Consider the following 13,233-nt stretch of genomic DNA (forward strand, 5'->3'; position numbering starts at 1 on the left):
GTTATTTTATTCATGACTTCTGTGCAGCTCTTGAGAGAAAAGTATATATTCAAATATTAATTTACCTGAAGGGGGAACTTTAAAATGAGGTAAATGTATACTACCAATAAAATACTTGAGTAGTTCATCCCACAAAGAATAAAGTGGGAACAGTATCTTCCTTCATAACAAGATTGTGTTTTCAAATGCTTGTCTGGCCATCTGGTTCACACAGGGTCAAAGAAGACTCTTTTTTATGTATTACACAATAATATTAACAGGATATAGTCCAGCAGATGATGATGATAAAAGGAAATGCTAGTGTTCCTGGTAACAAATGTAACTTTCCGAGATAAAACCAGAAATGGCTGTAAAATGTACGGCATACAGTCAAGTAAGCTTTCAGTGGCATACTGCATATCAGGATGATGGCACTAAATAGGAGGGCAGCATGCCACAATTTAAACCAGGGATCTCAAACTCAATTTACCTTAGGGCCAGTGCCAGTCCTCAAGTCCTCCCAGCAGGCCAATAATGTCACTGAAGATGGTCAGAAAAGAAAATGTTTATATTGTATTTTTTATTTCGAATTTCTAAGAAATAACAGAACTGTCATGCAACTTAATACAGTTCTTCCCCTGCCAGAGAGTATTTAGTGTTTGCCAGACACCTGGCAACGCTACAGTTCTGTCAGTTTGTTGATGTTTGAGCTCAGTGACTGAGCAGTTGAAACCTACAGAATGCAGCAAGGTGTGTGTCAGATATCTGTGGTCAGTATTTTGACTTGTTTATATTAATTGTGGAAAAAAGGGTCACTGCCTACATGGCTGACTCTGCCTGGCAACTGGTGATGCTGCCTCCATGGCTGACTCTGCCTGGCAACTAGTGATGGTATCTCTATCCCTCTAATGGGAGCTGCAAGGGGCAGCACCTGCAGCCGACATTGCCGGCAGCGTGGCTGCATGTGTCTCCTCCGTGCGCCGCAGTGGGGAGGTTCTTGGGCCACAGATGGCCCTCGGGCCGGGACTTTGAGACCCTGATTTAAACAGTGATATGACAGAAATGCAGACAGCCAGACACTTGGTGGTCTGTCTTTCCTTCATAAAGAGATGTAAAATAGTTTGTTACGTGTTTTATAAATATAATACCTGTAGACTGTTTTAGTTTACAACCATAGTTCGGAACATAGAAAAATATTGTTGTTTAGTTTGTTCTTCAGAAGTTGAAAGCTTCGTTCTGGGACTGAGGATGACAGGAACGCTGATCCTATGTTTGTACATTTTAAGTTGTTGTCAGTTCAGTTTGATTTTGCCACGTGAAGAGAAATTTGAGCACAGTTCCATTACATTCTTTGTTTTGTTTTAAATTGTAACTTCAGATTTGTTTTGTAATTCTAGGCCTGACAGTTGCAGAACTTGACCAGTCTTACGGAGGGTTCTTTGATATTCTCAAAGGTGGAACAGAACGATTTTTCACAAACATCAAGGATACTTCTTCTAAAGTTATCCAGTCTGTGGCCAAGTAAGTAGGAAGAACATCAGTTTTGATAATTTCTAAAAGGGAAGGTCAGAAGTGTCCCATTGAAACTACAAAACATATCCTGCTGGTGCTGATTTGAGACCAACTATGCCAGTATGTAGTGTTCCATTTAAAATGTCATCATCACTATGAACTAATGTAAAAATCACTATGGTAACTATGTCATAGGGGAGAGATTGGAAAAGAACATTTTAAATTAAATCAATCTTTGTCACTGTAGACTGGTTTCCTGCAATGTATAGCAGAATTCCCCCAAGTAGGGCACCTAACAGACTGCCTCCTTGCTCTGCCCATTGTTCATTATCAGAGCTCGCGAACTTGACTCCGTGTACACAAATTTGCAGAGCGACAATAAGGTTGAGGTCTGTTATTTCTCACCTCTTTATTATTTATTTAATAACATTGTTGCTGTTAACAAGACAGACTCCTCTAGACAACACTTGAGAGAGACAAATCCACAGTTTGAGAACTGCAAAACCTAAGCATCTCTGATGGTATCTTCTAGACCAGGGGTCGGCAACCTTTCAGAAGTGGTGTGCCGAGTCTTCATTTATTCACTCTGATTTAAGGTTTTGCGTGCCGGTAATACATTTTAATGTTTTTAGAAGGTCTCTTTCTATAATATATAACTAAACTATTGTATGTAAAGTAAGGTTTTTAAAATGTTTAAGAAGCTTCATTTAAAATTAAATTAAAGTGCAGAGCCTCCCGGACCAGTGGCCAGGACCCAGTAGTGTGAGTGCCACTGAAAATCAGCTCGCGTGCCGTCTTTGGCACACGTGCCATAGGTTGCCCTACCCCTTTTCTAGACAGAGCACTGAGCCCTATTGGGTAGATAAAGAGTAACTAAATAATCTATATAGAAGACCCTGAAACCCCATAAGACTGTGTCTCTAATCCATGAACTACTGGAATTCATTTACAAAACTTTTCATAAAAATTACATAAATATATTGTCTCATACTATGGATTTAGAATTTATAATCCCTATTCCATGATGAAATATCTTTGAGCTATAATGTATCTTAATTAAAACTATCTTTAGATTGGATATTTTTGATAAAATGCTTTTTGAGGAAAAAACCTATTTAAAAAAATCTGATTTTTATTTTCATTTTTATTTTTTAAAAAAAATCATGGATTTTTATCCATCCTGTTCATTTCTTGTTAGGTTTCCCACTATGCATGAGGACTGACAAGTGGGCTACTTCCAGCAGAAAAAGGCATAAATATTGCTATGGCTAGAACACTTGCCCTTTCAGCACATGGGTGAATTGATCCATGTTGAAGGTCAAGTGAACACTGCTTGATCATCTAGAGCAGACATTCAGTAAATGATAAATCAAGTGTTGTCAAGAGGAGTCTGTCTTAACTGGCCTGTACCATGCCCTTAGAAATGTGCCTTCATTACCTTATTTACCTATAGAAAATAGATTTCCATTTTTCTCTGTCTGTGCACCTCATCCATCCAAGCTATTTTGAGAGGAAGGGTGCTCTTGTGGGCAAAACACCAGCACGGAAGGCAGGGGATCAGGTTTCTATTCCGGACTGGTTCAGACCTCTACCTGGAGTGAGTCATCTCTGCTTCATCTTTCTGTTCCTCAATCTGTACAATAGAGGTAATAGGAATTTACCTCAGAAGGGAGCTGTCAAGTGTCATAAAACAGTTTGAGCTCTTGGGTTGGGAAGTGCTACAAAAATGCAAAGTGTTTTTGTTTTGGACTTTTTTTTTTAACTGCCTCCTAGTTTCAAAGTCCCCAGGAGCAGACAGAATCTCTGAAGATTAGTGCTAGCATTTATTCTATTCTCTGTTCTGCAGGAAGGCTTCACTATAGTGATGTCTCCTTTTTTTTCCCTCTTAGAGTAACCATAGGTTACAAGTGACTTGTAACAGTAGTAATCTATCTTCCATGTTGTAGACAGATTTAAACCCCCTTGTAACAAATTGTCCAAATACTAACAACTAGTTGATCTAGTTTTCTGTACCTCGTAAGTGTTTTCTTGCCTGCCTACTTATCACTGAAGAGCTTACTACATATGTGGCCCACTCACGTGCAATACAATATGGTACCTTACCTGCTCACGTCTTGAAGCTCTCTTTCAAAAGCTACTTTCCAATTCAAATGCTGTATATACATAACTTCTTCCTTTCATTTTTAGCAATGATCTATCTTCTGTAAATTCATACTGGCTACTTTTCATGGAACGAAGGTGCATCTTAAATATTCAATTTACCTACTAGATAGTTTTCAAAACAGAATTCAAATATAAATCATAAAATGGGAAACGTTTAATTACTGCTTAGGAAGTAAGAGCCTATGTAGGAAGGAAGAAGGATGGGTGCTAGTCAGAGACTTGGGAGACCTAGGTATAATTCTCTCATCCGCTCCATACTTCCTGTGGCCATTACATAAATCGCTTAATCTCTGTGCTCCAGTTCGTTATCTGTAAAATGGGGAGGACAGCACTTCCTTACCTCACAGGGTGTTGAGGTTAAATTCATTAAAGATTGAGATGCTGTGATACTGTAGTAATGAGGTCCATAAAAGTACCTAACATAGGAAGATACTGATAAAAAGGTTTGAATAGCTGGAAGTTGATAGGCTGGTGGGTTGCTTCAGTCATGCTACCATATGTCATAACTGCACATAACTGTTAAGATTCGTTAGCCTCCTCGTGTGTAAGTGTAAGAACTGTCTTTGTTTTTTTGTTTGTTGTTTGTTTTTTTTAAAGTCTCCATTTGAAAATCTAATCGATTTCCACAACAGCTACCTTTCTTAGTTAAATGTATTTGGTCTTGCAGTATTTGCCTAACCCTGCAGTGCACAGCCATCCTGCTTTTAGCAGAGCTTTTACTGAAGATATTCCCAAATGGAAAAATATTCTCCATACTAGCTCATTAATAGAATAAACTACTGCTTCAGACATTTCTATTTGCGTTTGAATGAATTCATTTTTTAAATATATTAATGTAGATGTGGTGTTTTGTTTTGTTTTGCAGTTATGCAAAGGGAGATTTGGATATATCGTATATCACTTCCAGAATTGCTGGTATGATAGCTTCATCTTTCTTAATGATTGTTTTTAACTGTGGTTTTGTAAAAGTTGATACCTTAAACATTGGTGGTGTTCTGTTTTCAGTGATGTCCTTTCCAGCAGAAGGTGTAGAATCTGCCATCAAAAATAACATAGAAGATGTGCGGCTATTTTTAGACTCTAAACACCCTGGAGACTATGCTGTTTACAATCTATCTCCAAGAACATACAGGTCTTCAAGATTTCATAATAGGGTGTGTATGTGTTTTTCTTGCATATTGATTTTTTCCTTTTAGTAGGTCTTTCAACACAATAAACTGAATAGACCTACCACTTCTTGTTGTATTACATGCTAAAATCTTCTGCAATCCAATGTTTAGTGCATAGTTAAAATCACAAATGAGCAATTAAAAAAGTTAAAGGTCTCATGGCAACATGACCTCTGCCATGCTTTTACTACCAATTCAAACTTGCTAATAGGAAGGATTTGTCCACTTTCTGGAAATGGTGTAGTTTTGCTGAAAAAACACCTAGCCACCCAGAACCTCCCTCTAGGTATAGTAAATGAGGTTCCGGAACAAATCTATGTTCCACCTGTTTGAAGAGGCTTCCCTCCCTGCTGTGGGGACTACTTATGATGGCTGCACTCTGGGATTTCTCCTTTTTTCATCTTTCTCTTCCTTATTCTTGACTTCCATCTGGACCCAGGCCACGAATGATGCCCTTGCTCAAGTAAGCGATTTAGCATGCCTACTCCTTGCTGCTTCCTGAAATGGTGGGTGCAGCATAGCCCAGCCTGCCCTTCTCTGTGAAACCTTCCTGTCCAGTTCTGCAGAACCCAGAAAGGGGGTGGGGTAAGGACATGACTTACTCCATAAGCGGATAGAAGATACTTTACGGCCTACTGAGCTGGTATCAGTGAACACTTCTTTGCTCCTCTTTTGACACCTGTCTCTCAACCAGTCTATGACTGACTCAACAGCAAAGTCTCCGGTTAACATACCTCAGGCCTCTAGCAGAACCATGTCCCAGTGCTGTCCCCAGATTGTCTTGTACTATACATTTCAGGCTTTGGTTTGACCTTTATACAGCTAGGAGTCCATGCACCTCAAGGAGATCTCTCACCCCAGAGAGGTGTTAGTATTGGATAGTCTGGAAGTCTCATCTATTCCAGGTCACTTCTTAGACCTTAACCTGTAAGGTGGGATCTCTCCATTAACATGCCTTCTTCATCCATATAACTGCCCCCTTCTTGCCCCAGATCATCTGTCTGCCCAGCACTGTGCATGTCTTTGGCCTGCTTTCCTTTGGCATTTACCCCGTCCTCCAAGTCCCCTCCTCTCCATAGAAGGACACCAGGTAACACCTTAGACCTAAAAGAGAATTCCCTGTCTCCAAATGGGAGCCTGACGATTGGAATTCAGATGAGGAGGATGAGCTGTTTGCCTAAAGCTGCCTGGAAAGTGACTAAGCCTGAAAGATTGAGGGATCCTTAGGGTCTTACCTGATTGTTTCTTGGTGCACACTGTAAATGCCAAGATTACTGTGACCCATAATGCATTTGGAACAGAAAAATCTTGAAAGTAAGAGCTTAATCAGCGACATGCATCCAACACTTAAAAAAATTTAGAAAGGTCCTCCAAATGTACCACATTTACAAAAAAATAAAATAAAATTGACTTTATCCAGAGTTTCCAGTTCAGATCACATTTGCCGTTTACAGAAAACTCATTCCCTGGACAGAAAACGCAAGTCTACCCATAAGCTATACAGTTCCTTAGCAGGCATATTTAGTGTCTGTTGCCCATGCAGTAACAGCCCGAGCCTCCTTGGCATGGGTGAAGGCATTGCTGAAATTGGCAAATCCAAAGCCTTCAGAGACCTCCTGACGTTTGTCAGGCCTTACTGTTCACTTAGCCAGTCAGTGACATGGTCCTTACTCTTTCCATTGTAGTCAGTCATTATAACTGTGGATCTGCACTTGTCAAATGCTTTTGCTCAAACTGATCTTGATAAGGCTCCCATCAATGGCCAGAGGTATTTGAGAACCTACAAAAACAAGGTTTTCTTCACACACCAGAAATTTCTCCTGGAAAATAAGCTCTTCATTTCACCTGAATCAGGAGGCTTTTCCTTTTCATCTTTGTTTGAACCTCATACATCTGAAGGACATGCTACTTAATTCTCTGGACACTAGCAGGGCAAAAAATTTGTCCCCACAATATAATCATGCTACAAGTTGGACTCATTAATTCATTGTTATGGACACAAAAAGAAGACAGTTTCTAAATTTAGAGTATCATGCTGAGTGAAAGCAGCCATGTCAGAAGCTAACAGCATTCAAGACTCCTTCAGTGTCCATAAAGGCTCACCTTTTGGACTCATTGTGATGTTATGATCACAGAGGAACACAATATGTTTATAACTTCATTTCTCTGCTTACTAGCCATTGCAAAATGGATGTTTCCTCATCTGTGAATATTTTAGGCCTGGCAGGCAGCTATTTCTCTAACTCATGCTTAAATTCTTCCTCCTATGCTCATCCACCAATACAAAACTTTCTCAGAACTTTCTTGTCTCTTGCATTAGTTACAGTTGAAGTTAATACTAGTTTTGAATCCTCTCCTGCCTTATTTTTACTCCCATTCTAATGTAATTGCTTCTCCCATTCTAAAATAATAGTTTCTGGGTGCCCAGAACCTGCCCAAGTTGTGGCAGGTTGTTTATAATCTGTTGTAACTCAGAACTTACTGAAAGGATTTTTCTCCATTAAAGTTTTTGTTACTGAGCAGAGACCAAGCATGAGAAAATTCAGCCCAAAAAGTGAATGTTTAAGTAAGTTGTGAGCTTATGAATATGAGCTAGAATGGAGCTGTTTTGCGTCATTATCTAATAGTGACTGTTTGTTCTTCACATTGTAGCTATTTATTTGTATTTCTATAGCACCTAGAGGCAACACTCAGGATTAAGGACCTTTTGGGCTCAATACTGAGAGGAGCTTATCCAAATTGAGATCTTATTTGAGACTGCTCCTGTTGAATTATTTTTTTATTTTAATATTTATGTACAGAACTGCCAATTTGTTGTTGTTACAGCTTATATAAGTGTTGTTGTAGTCACTTTTATTTTCTTACCTCTTACCCCATTCCCCAACCCAGGTTTCTGAATGTGGTTGGCCAGCAAGACGTGCACCAAATCTTCAAAACCTTTACAGCATTTGCAAGAACATGCATTTATGGCTAAAGCAAGATCACAAAAAAGTTTGCGTTGTACACTGCCTTGTAAGTAGTAGGTACATCAGAAATTTTTCATCTAGTCCAGCTTTAGGTGACAGCGAGGATTGCAGTATCAGTCAATTCTTGTGTATGAGTGACATTGATTTTTACCATCTTAAGCCAATTCTGTATCGGTTTACCTTTATTATTATTAATAATAATAATAATAATAATATTTATTAAAGAAAAGGAGCCTATGTGGTAAAATAGTGTAACTTGCTCCAATGTGGTGGTCAATAGGTCAAGAAGAAGGAAAGTTATATACATTCCCTTTTTACTTCCCAGTACAACTTGAGTTAAATGCACAGCTCTCACAAGAAAAGCTGTGATCATTAAAAATTTCATGTGTTTAGGAATCCAGTTGATATCTAAGATGGTACCTCCATCAGCGTAGTGTCTCTAAATACCATGCTAGAGGCACTGTTTCATTACAGACTCAGGAGCGATCTCATGAGTTAACTCCATTTCTTGCAATAGTCTGTGGAGATCTCTCTTTAATGCACATACATAGTTCAGCCCTGTTTGAGAAGTGACGTGATGGAAAGCTTGAGTGAGATATGTCTTCAGGCCAGACACTCCACATAGTACTGGCATAAATTCTTCTTTAACAGGAATGAGCAATACTGGCAATATGCAGAGCTCAGATTCTTCTTACTAGAAGTTCCTCTGTTTAGAAACCAGAAAAACAAAAGAAGTCTCTGACTTGGTGGTTTTAATTAGAAGATGCAGTAAATTTTTTCAGTAACTACATAAGCCTAAAGTGTCTTTCATTCTGAAGATCTGGGAACTAAACAAACTCCAGAGAACTCGATTGTGTCTAGATGGCAGTCATGAGGTTTTTACCTCGACCTTGGTCTGGCTAGGATAATTTAGTTGGGGATTTGTCCTGCTTTGAGCAGGGGGTTGGACTAGATGACCTCCTGAGGTCCCTTCCAACCCTAATCTTCTATGATTCTATAGTTCTCTTGATATTTCCCCATAGAGGTGAAACAGCATGCAAGGAGCTGGAAGAACAAAATTAAGGATTAATGTAAAGGATTTATAATTTTTCTCTACCCATGTATTTGTGTGAGGCCTCCCTTGAATGAACCAGTAACACTGTATTTCATAATATAAGCCCAGCTGCTTTAGAGGGGCTGTGGGATCTCTGATAACACATCCAGTGGCCCTACCATTCCTTCGCAATTGGTACAGAAGCTGCCATTCTAGCCCATAGGATGAAGTAGCTGCCAGGAGGCTGCACTGCACCATTATACCCCTTCCCTTACCTGTTTCACCTGCAGTAAAGCCTAATAACTTGGGATTTATGCAGACAAAATCATGGTCATCGTTAATGAATAGTCACATGTAGAAGTCGAAGATAAAAAACTACAGTGATTTCATTTAAATAAGCCTTCCAGTTTAAATAGGTCACCAAATGGCTATATTTGCCCTGTGCTGCTGAAATTCATATTTTGGTAGTGTACATAGTATTTTAAGAAGGTTGTACTCCTACTGTGAAATAATGTAGCCATAATCTGTTAACTTGCTTTGAGGCTGTTTTTTTGGGGGGGGAGGGAGGGGAATCTTCAGAGTTCAGCAGTCCCAGAATGTTTTTGCATTGGCTTACTCTCTTAATGACCGTCCTGATCCAAGCACTATCTTTGTTACTATATCCCATCACCACGCTCCCATCAAAATGCGGTGGGAGAAATTAACCGAAGTCCGTGCTTTTCGTTTCCACATCCCCCTTATATGGATAGTTCTCCTGTTTCCATTCTGTAAATTATCAGGCTTCTGTATGAAGTGCAGAGCTCTGTCATCAGAGACTTGTTTACCAATTAACTATTTCTTTCTCTTATGTGGTCTTAATCGTGTTGCATTTTCTGAATGTTCTGCCCTGTCAAAATGACATTTTTTGCTCAAAAATTTTTCTTTCATGTCTCAAACTTCCCTCTGTGTTCCTCTAAATACATGAGTCATTACTAAAGATGTATTGCCAGGCAGGAATTGGAGCCGATGTTGGCTGCATGGATTTGCCAGTTAATCCTGTGCAACTCAAGACTTGTGGGTGCTTAGCTTGTCAGCAGAAGTGCCTAAAATGGATCTCCCACTCAGCAGCCAGACTATGTGGTTAAAGCGTAAGGGTACTGATGCTAAGAAAATGAACACTCAAAACTCTGAGATAATATAAAGCTAAAGTTAGTAACTACTCAGTAATAGCATTCAAATGAGCAGTTAATTCAGCTTATTTCCTGCTTAGCTTTTGTGTTTCATCTTTTAAAAACATTTAATTTTAATTATTAAAGAAATTTACTACTGATCCCACAACATTAAGGCATTATTATTTAAACTGTGGTTCAAAAACTAGCCATTATCAACTTAAATTATGCCTAATTCATAACTTGAAATAAAGATATGAACTTGGCTTCTTATGTAGACAGGCATGTTCTTCAGTAATTTTCTTAACATTTTTAACTCAGGATTAATAACTTGAGGTCACAATTTTTTGTAGGATGGAAGAGCAGCATCTGCTGTTGTAGTTTGCTCTTTTTTATGTTTTTGCCGTCTCTTCACTACTGCGGAGGCTGCGGTTTATATGTTCAGTATGAAACGCTGTCCACCTGGCATTTGGCCTTCTCATAAAAGGTACAGTATCAATCTCTTTTTCAAAGCATTGTTGAAGCAGATTTACACATGAGCATGTACTGTGTTTAAAAAAAAAAAAAAAAATTCGCACACTGATTTGTAGGATGAGGTAGTTGATTTAGGAATTAGCCTGGTAGGGTAATAGAACATTTGCAAAACCAAATGAGTCATCTATAGCACTGGGTAAACTTTGAATTCTGCAAGATTTTTGAATCTGTTGTTCATGTGACCCTAATTACTGAACAAATCAGCATGATGTGTGTTGGAACTACATTAAGAATGAAAGCTGAGGTGGTAAAATGCTTGAAGTGAAAACTGTCCTAAATGCTTATCTGCAAAGCAAAGTCTAATCTGTATCCTCAAATGTGGAAGAGACAAAAACTATAGCTTTATTCAGTGTGGATGTAAAGTCCAGCTGTCTGAACACTCTTCAGACTTACAGAATCCAAAAGTATAACAAGTACTTACTTGAAGTCAGTTCATTGCATATTTAGTGACTAAGAGGATATATACCACTTTAAAAGGAGTAAATGCATATCTTTTTGATGCACTATGTCATCTATTTTGGCAACTGTAGTATAACTTGAGTTTTTCAGATGGACTATATTTAGATTCTGTAAAAATACTGAAATCTAAGTAACTTCACTAGAGCATCGTCAATAAATCTTTTCCTTTCAGGATAAAGATGTCTGAAAATGAGGTGTGCGGATTAGCAAACTGCAGAGGAGCAAAATTGTATACTACAGTTTAGAAATATTTTAATTAGATACAACTTGGTTAACACTGGCTAATTTTTTAAAAGCCTCACTACTGAAATAGTCAGTGCATTTTGACAAGGATGAATCCAAGCATGGTCTGGAGGCTAGAATGCTTGTCTGGGATTTGACAGCTGGGTGAAATTCTTTGCTCCACCATAGACTTCCTGCGTGACCATCAACAGCTCATTGGTTCCTCTGTGTTTCAGTTCCCCATCTGTACAATAGGGATATTTGCACTTCTCCACCTCGCAGGGATGTTGGGAGGAGATATGCTTTAAAGATTGAGGCGCTCAACTACTGTGGTGATGGGGGGCCATGTAGGTGCCTATGGGAATTTTGTGCATGGATACCACTGTAGTAACTCTCCTTTTGCCATGGGTGAAATGTGTTAGACATACACATCTAGATTGTTTTCCTCTTTCCTCTGTTCAATTCTTTCCATGCAAGGTTTACTTTGAAATAGATAAAATCAAACTTAAGTTTCCTAATAGGCTGTTAAATGTACTCCCTTGTGCTTATGAGTAATGGTGTCATGGAACGTTGTTGCATGATTCGAAACTTACCTTGTTATTGTAAATGTTTGATTCATTTCCAGGTTGTATTGTTTTTCTGAATGAATACGTCTTGTTTTGACAGGTATATAGAGTACATGTGTGACATGATGGCAGAAGAACCCATTATTCCTCACAGCAAGCCAATCCTTATCAAATCAATTATCATGACACCAGTTCCTCTGTTCAGCAAGCTGCGAAATGGCTGTAGGCCTTTTTGTGAAGTTTATGTTGGGGATGAAAGAGTGACCACTACGTCACAGGAATATGACAAAATGAAGTAAGTGCAGGTTCCTAAATGTAAGTCTGAACTCTTTCTGGAGCTATTTTAATACTGAAACATTGCTCCCCAAAGGGACTGTCCCAGTGCAGTGAATACATCTCTCATGCAAACTCTGTCCTGCCTTTGCTTGGGGCTCATTGAGGGTAGACCTGGTGATACTCTACCCACGTTCTGTCTGGAAGGCTTAACTCCATCCACAGTCTTAGAGCAGCAGACAGTTAGGATTCAGACGCGCATTTAATCCTGTGGTATTGTGCAGGGGATAGATATAACCAGTGTTAAGGTGGTGCCTAGTGGTTATGCTTCTGGGAGAGTCTGGAACCTAGGCAGGAAGAGAATTGGTACCAGCAACTTATTTTTATTATTATTGTCTATTTCAAATCCCAAGCTCTGGTGATAAGGAGGAGTGGAGAAAGATTTCACTGACATTTGAAGGTCAGGCTTGCTTCCAAGAGTTAAAAATGGGGGGTAAAAATAGGGTTGCACCTTCTAAACACACTGGATTAGAAGAGCTTCCCAGAGAAATGAAATGGAAAAGTGGTGGAAGACTACAGCTCAGCGATGGTCTTTCAGGAACCCAGCGTGTGCACATGCATCTGTGCTACTAGTGTGATGGTCTGTCATTGTGCCCTGACAACTTTCACATGCCTGCTCATACCTCACCCACAGCTCTCTGCAACTGTGAAATTGATCCTTTCAAGGGGCAGAGCTACATACTGTTACAGAAGCTGGGAAAGGTGGTTGCTCCTCCTTGCGAGGAAGGCATTGAGTGTGAAGCAAATTCTGGGGATAATCCTATCTGAGCAATAAGCTAAGGAGAGCAGCAGGAATGGGCATTAGGAAAACTGTGTCTCCCTGCTGTGATTCATGCAGTAGTGTGGTAACTAGTTTTATGGTCAGCTCAATACTGTGGTAACAGCAATCTGATTTTTTGCCACTGTGCAAGATAGGAGGCTGGTCTAGATGGGCCTCAGTCTCCTGTGGTGAGAGGGCCAATTCCTAAAAAAAAGTTACTTCCTGAAATATCTAAGCCCTAGTTGTGGAATTTCTAAGTTGCCTGGGGTAATCAGACAGAACAGGTAAAAACACATTAATTTCAAAAAGAACAGGAGTACTTGTGGTACCTTAGAGACTAACACATTTGTTTGAGCATAAGCTTTCATGGGCTACAGCACACTTCATTG

General features: G+C 39.3%; 1 protein-coding gene across 2 annotated transcripts in view; it reads left to right on the forward strand.

Annotated features, from left to right (window-relative positions):
• GAK (cyclin G associated kinase) overlaps positions 1-13,233 on the forward strand; it is a 106,114-nt gene that overhangs the window by 48,038 nt on the left and 44,843 nt on the right. For both annotated transcript variants that reach the window (XM_050944333.1, XM_050944332.1), the window contains exons 11-16: positions 1,377-1,500; positions 4,520-4,569; positions 4,660-4,808; positions 7,713-7,835; positions 10,324-10,457; positions 11,852-12,046. In XM_050944333.1, coding sequence (XP_050800290.1) covers positions 1,377-1,500; positions 4,520-4,569; positions 4,660-4,808; positions 7,713-7,835; positions 10,324-10,457; positions 11,852-12,046 — 775 coding nt within the window. The remainder of the gene's footprint in view (positions 1-1,376; positions 1,501-4,519; positions 4,570-4,659; positions 4,809-7,712; positions 7,836-10,323; positions 10,458-11,851; positions 12,047-13,233) is intronic.

This window comes from Gopherus flavomarginatus, chromosome 3 (assembly GCF_025201925.1).
Source record: "Gopherus flavomarginatus isolate rGopFla2 chromosome 3, rGopFla2.mat.asm, whole genome shotgun sequence".
Classification (NCBI taxonomy): domain Eukaryota; kingdom Metazoa; phylum Chordata; order Testudines; family Testudinidae; genus Gopherus; species Gopherus flavomarginatus.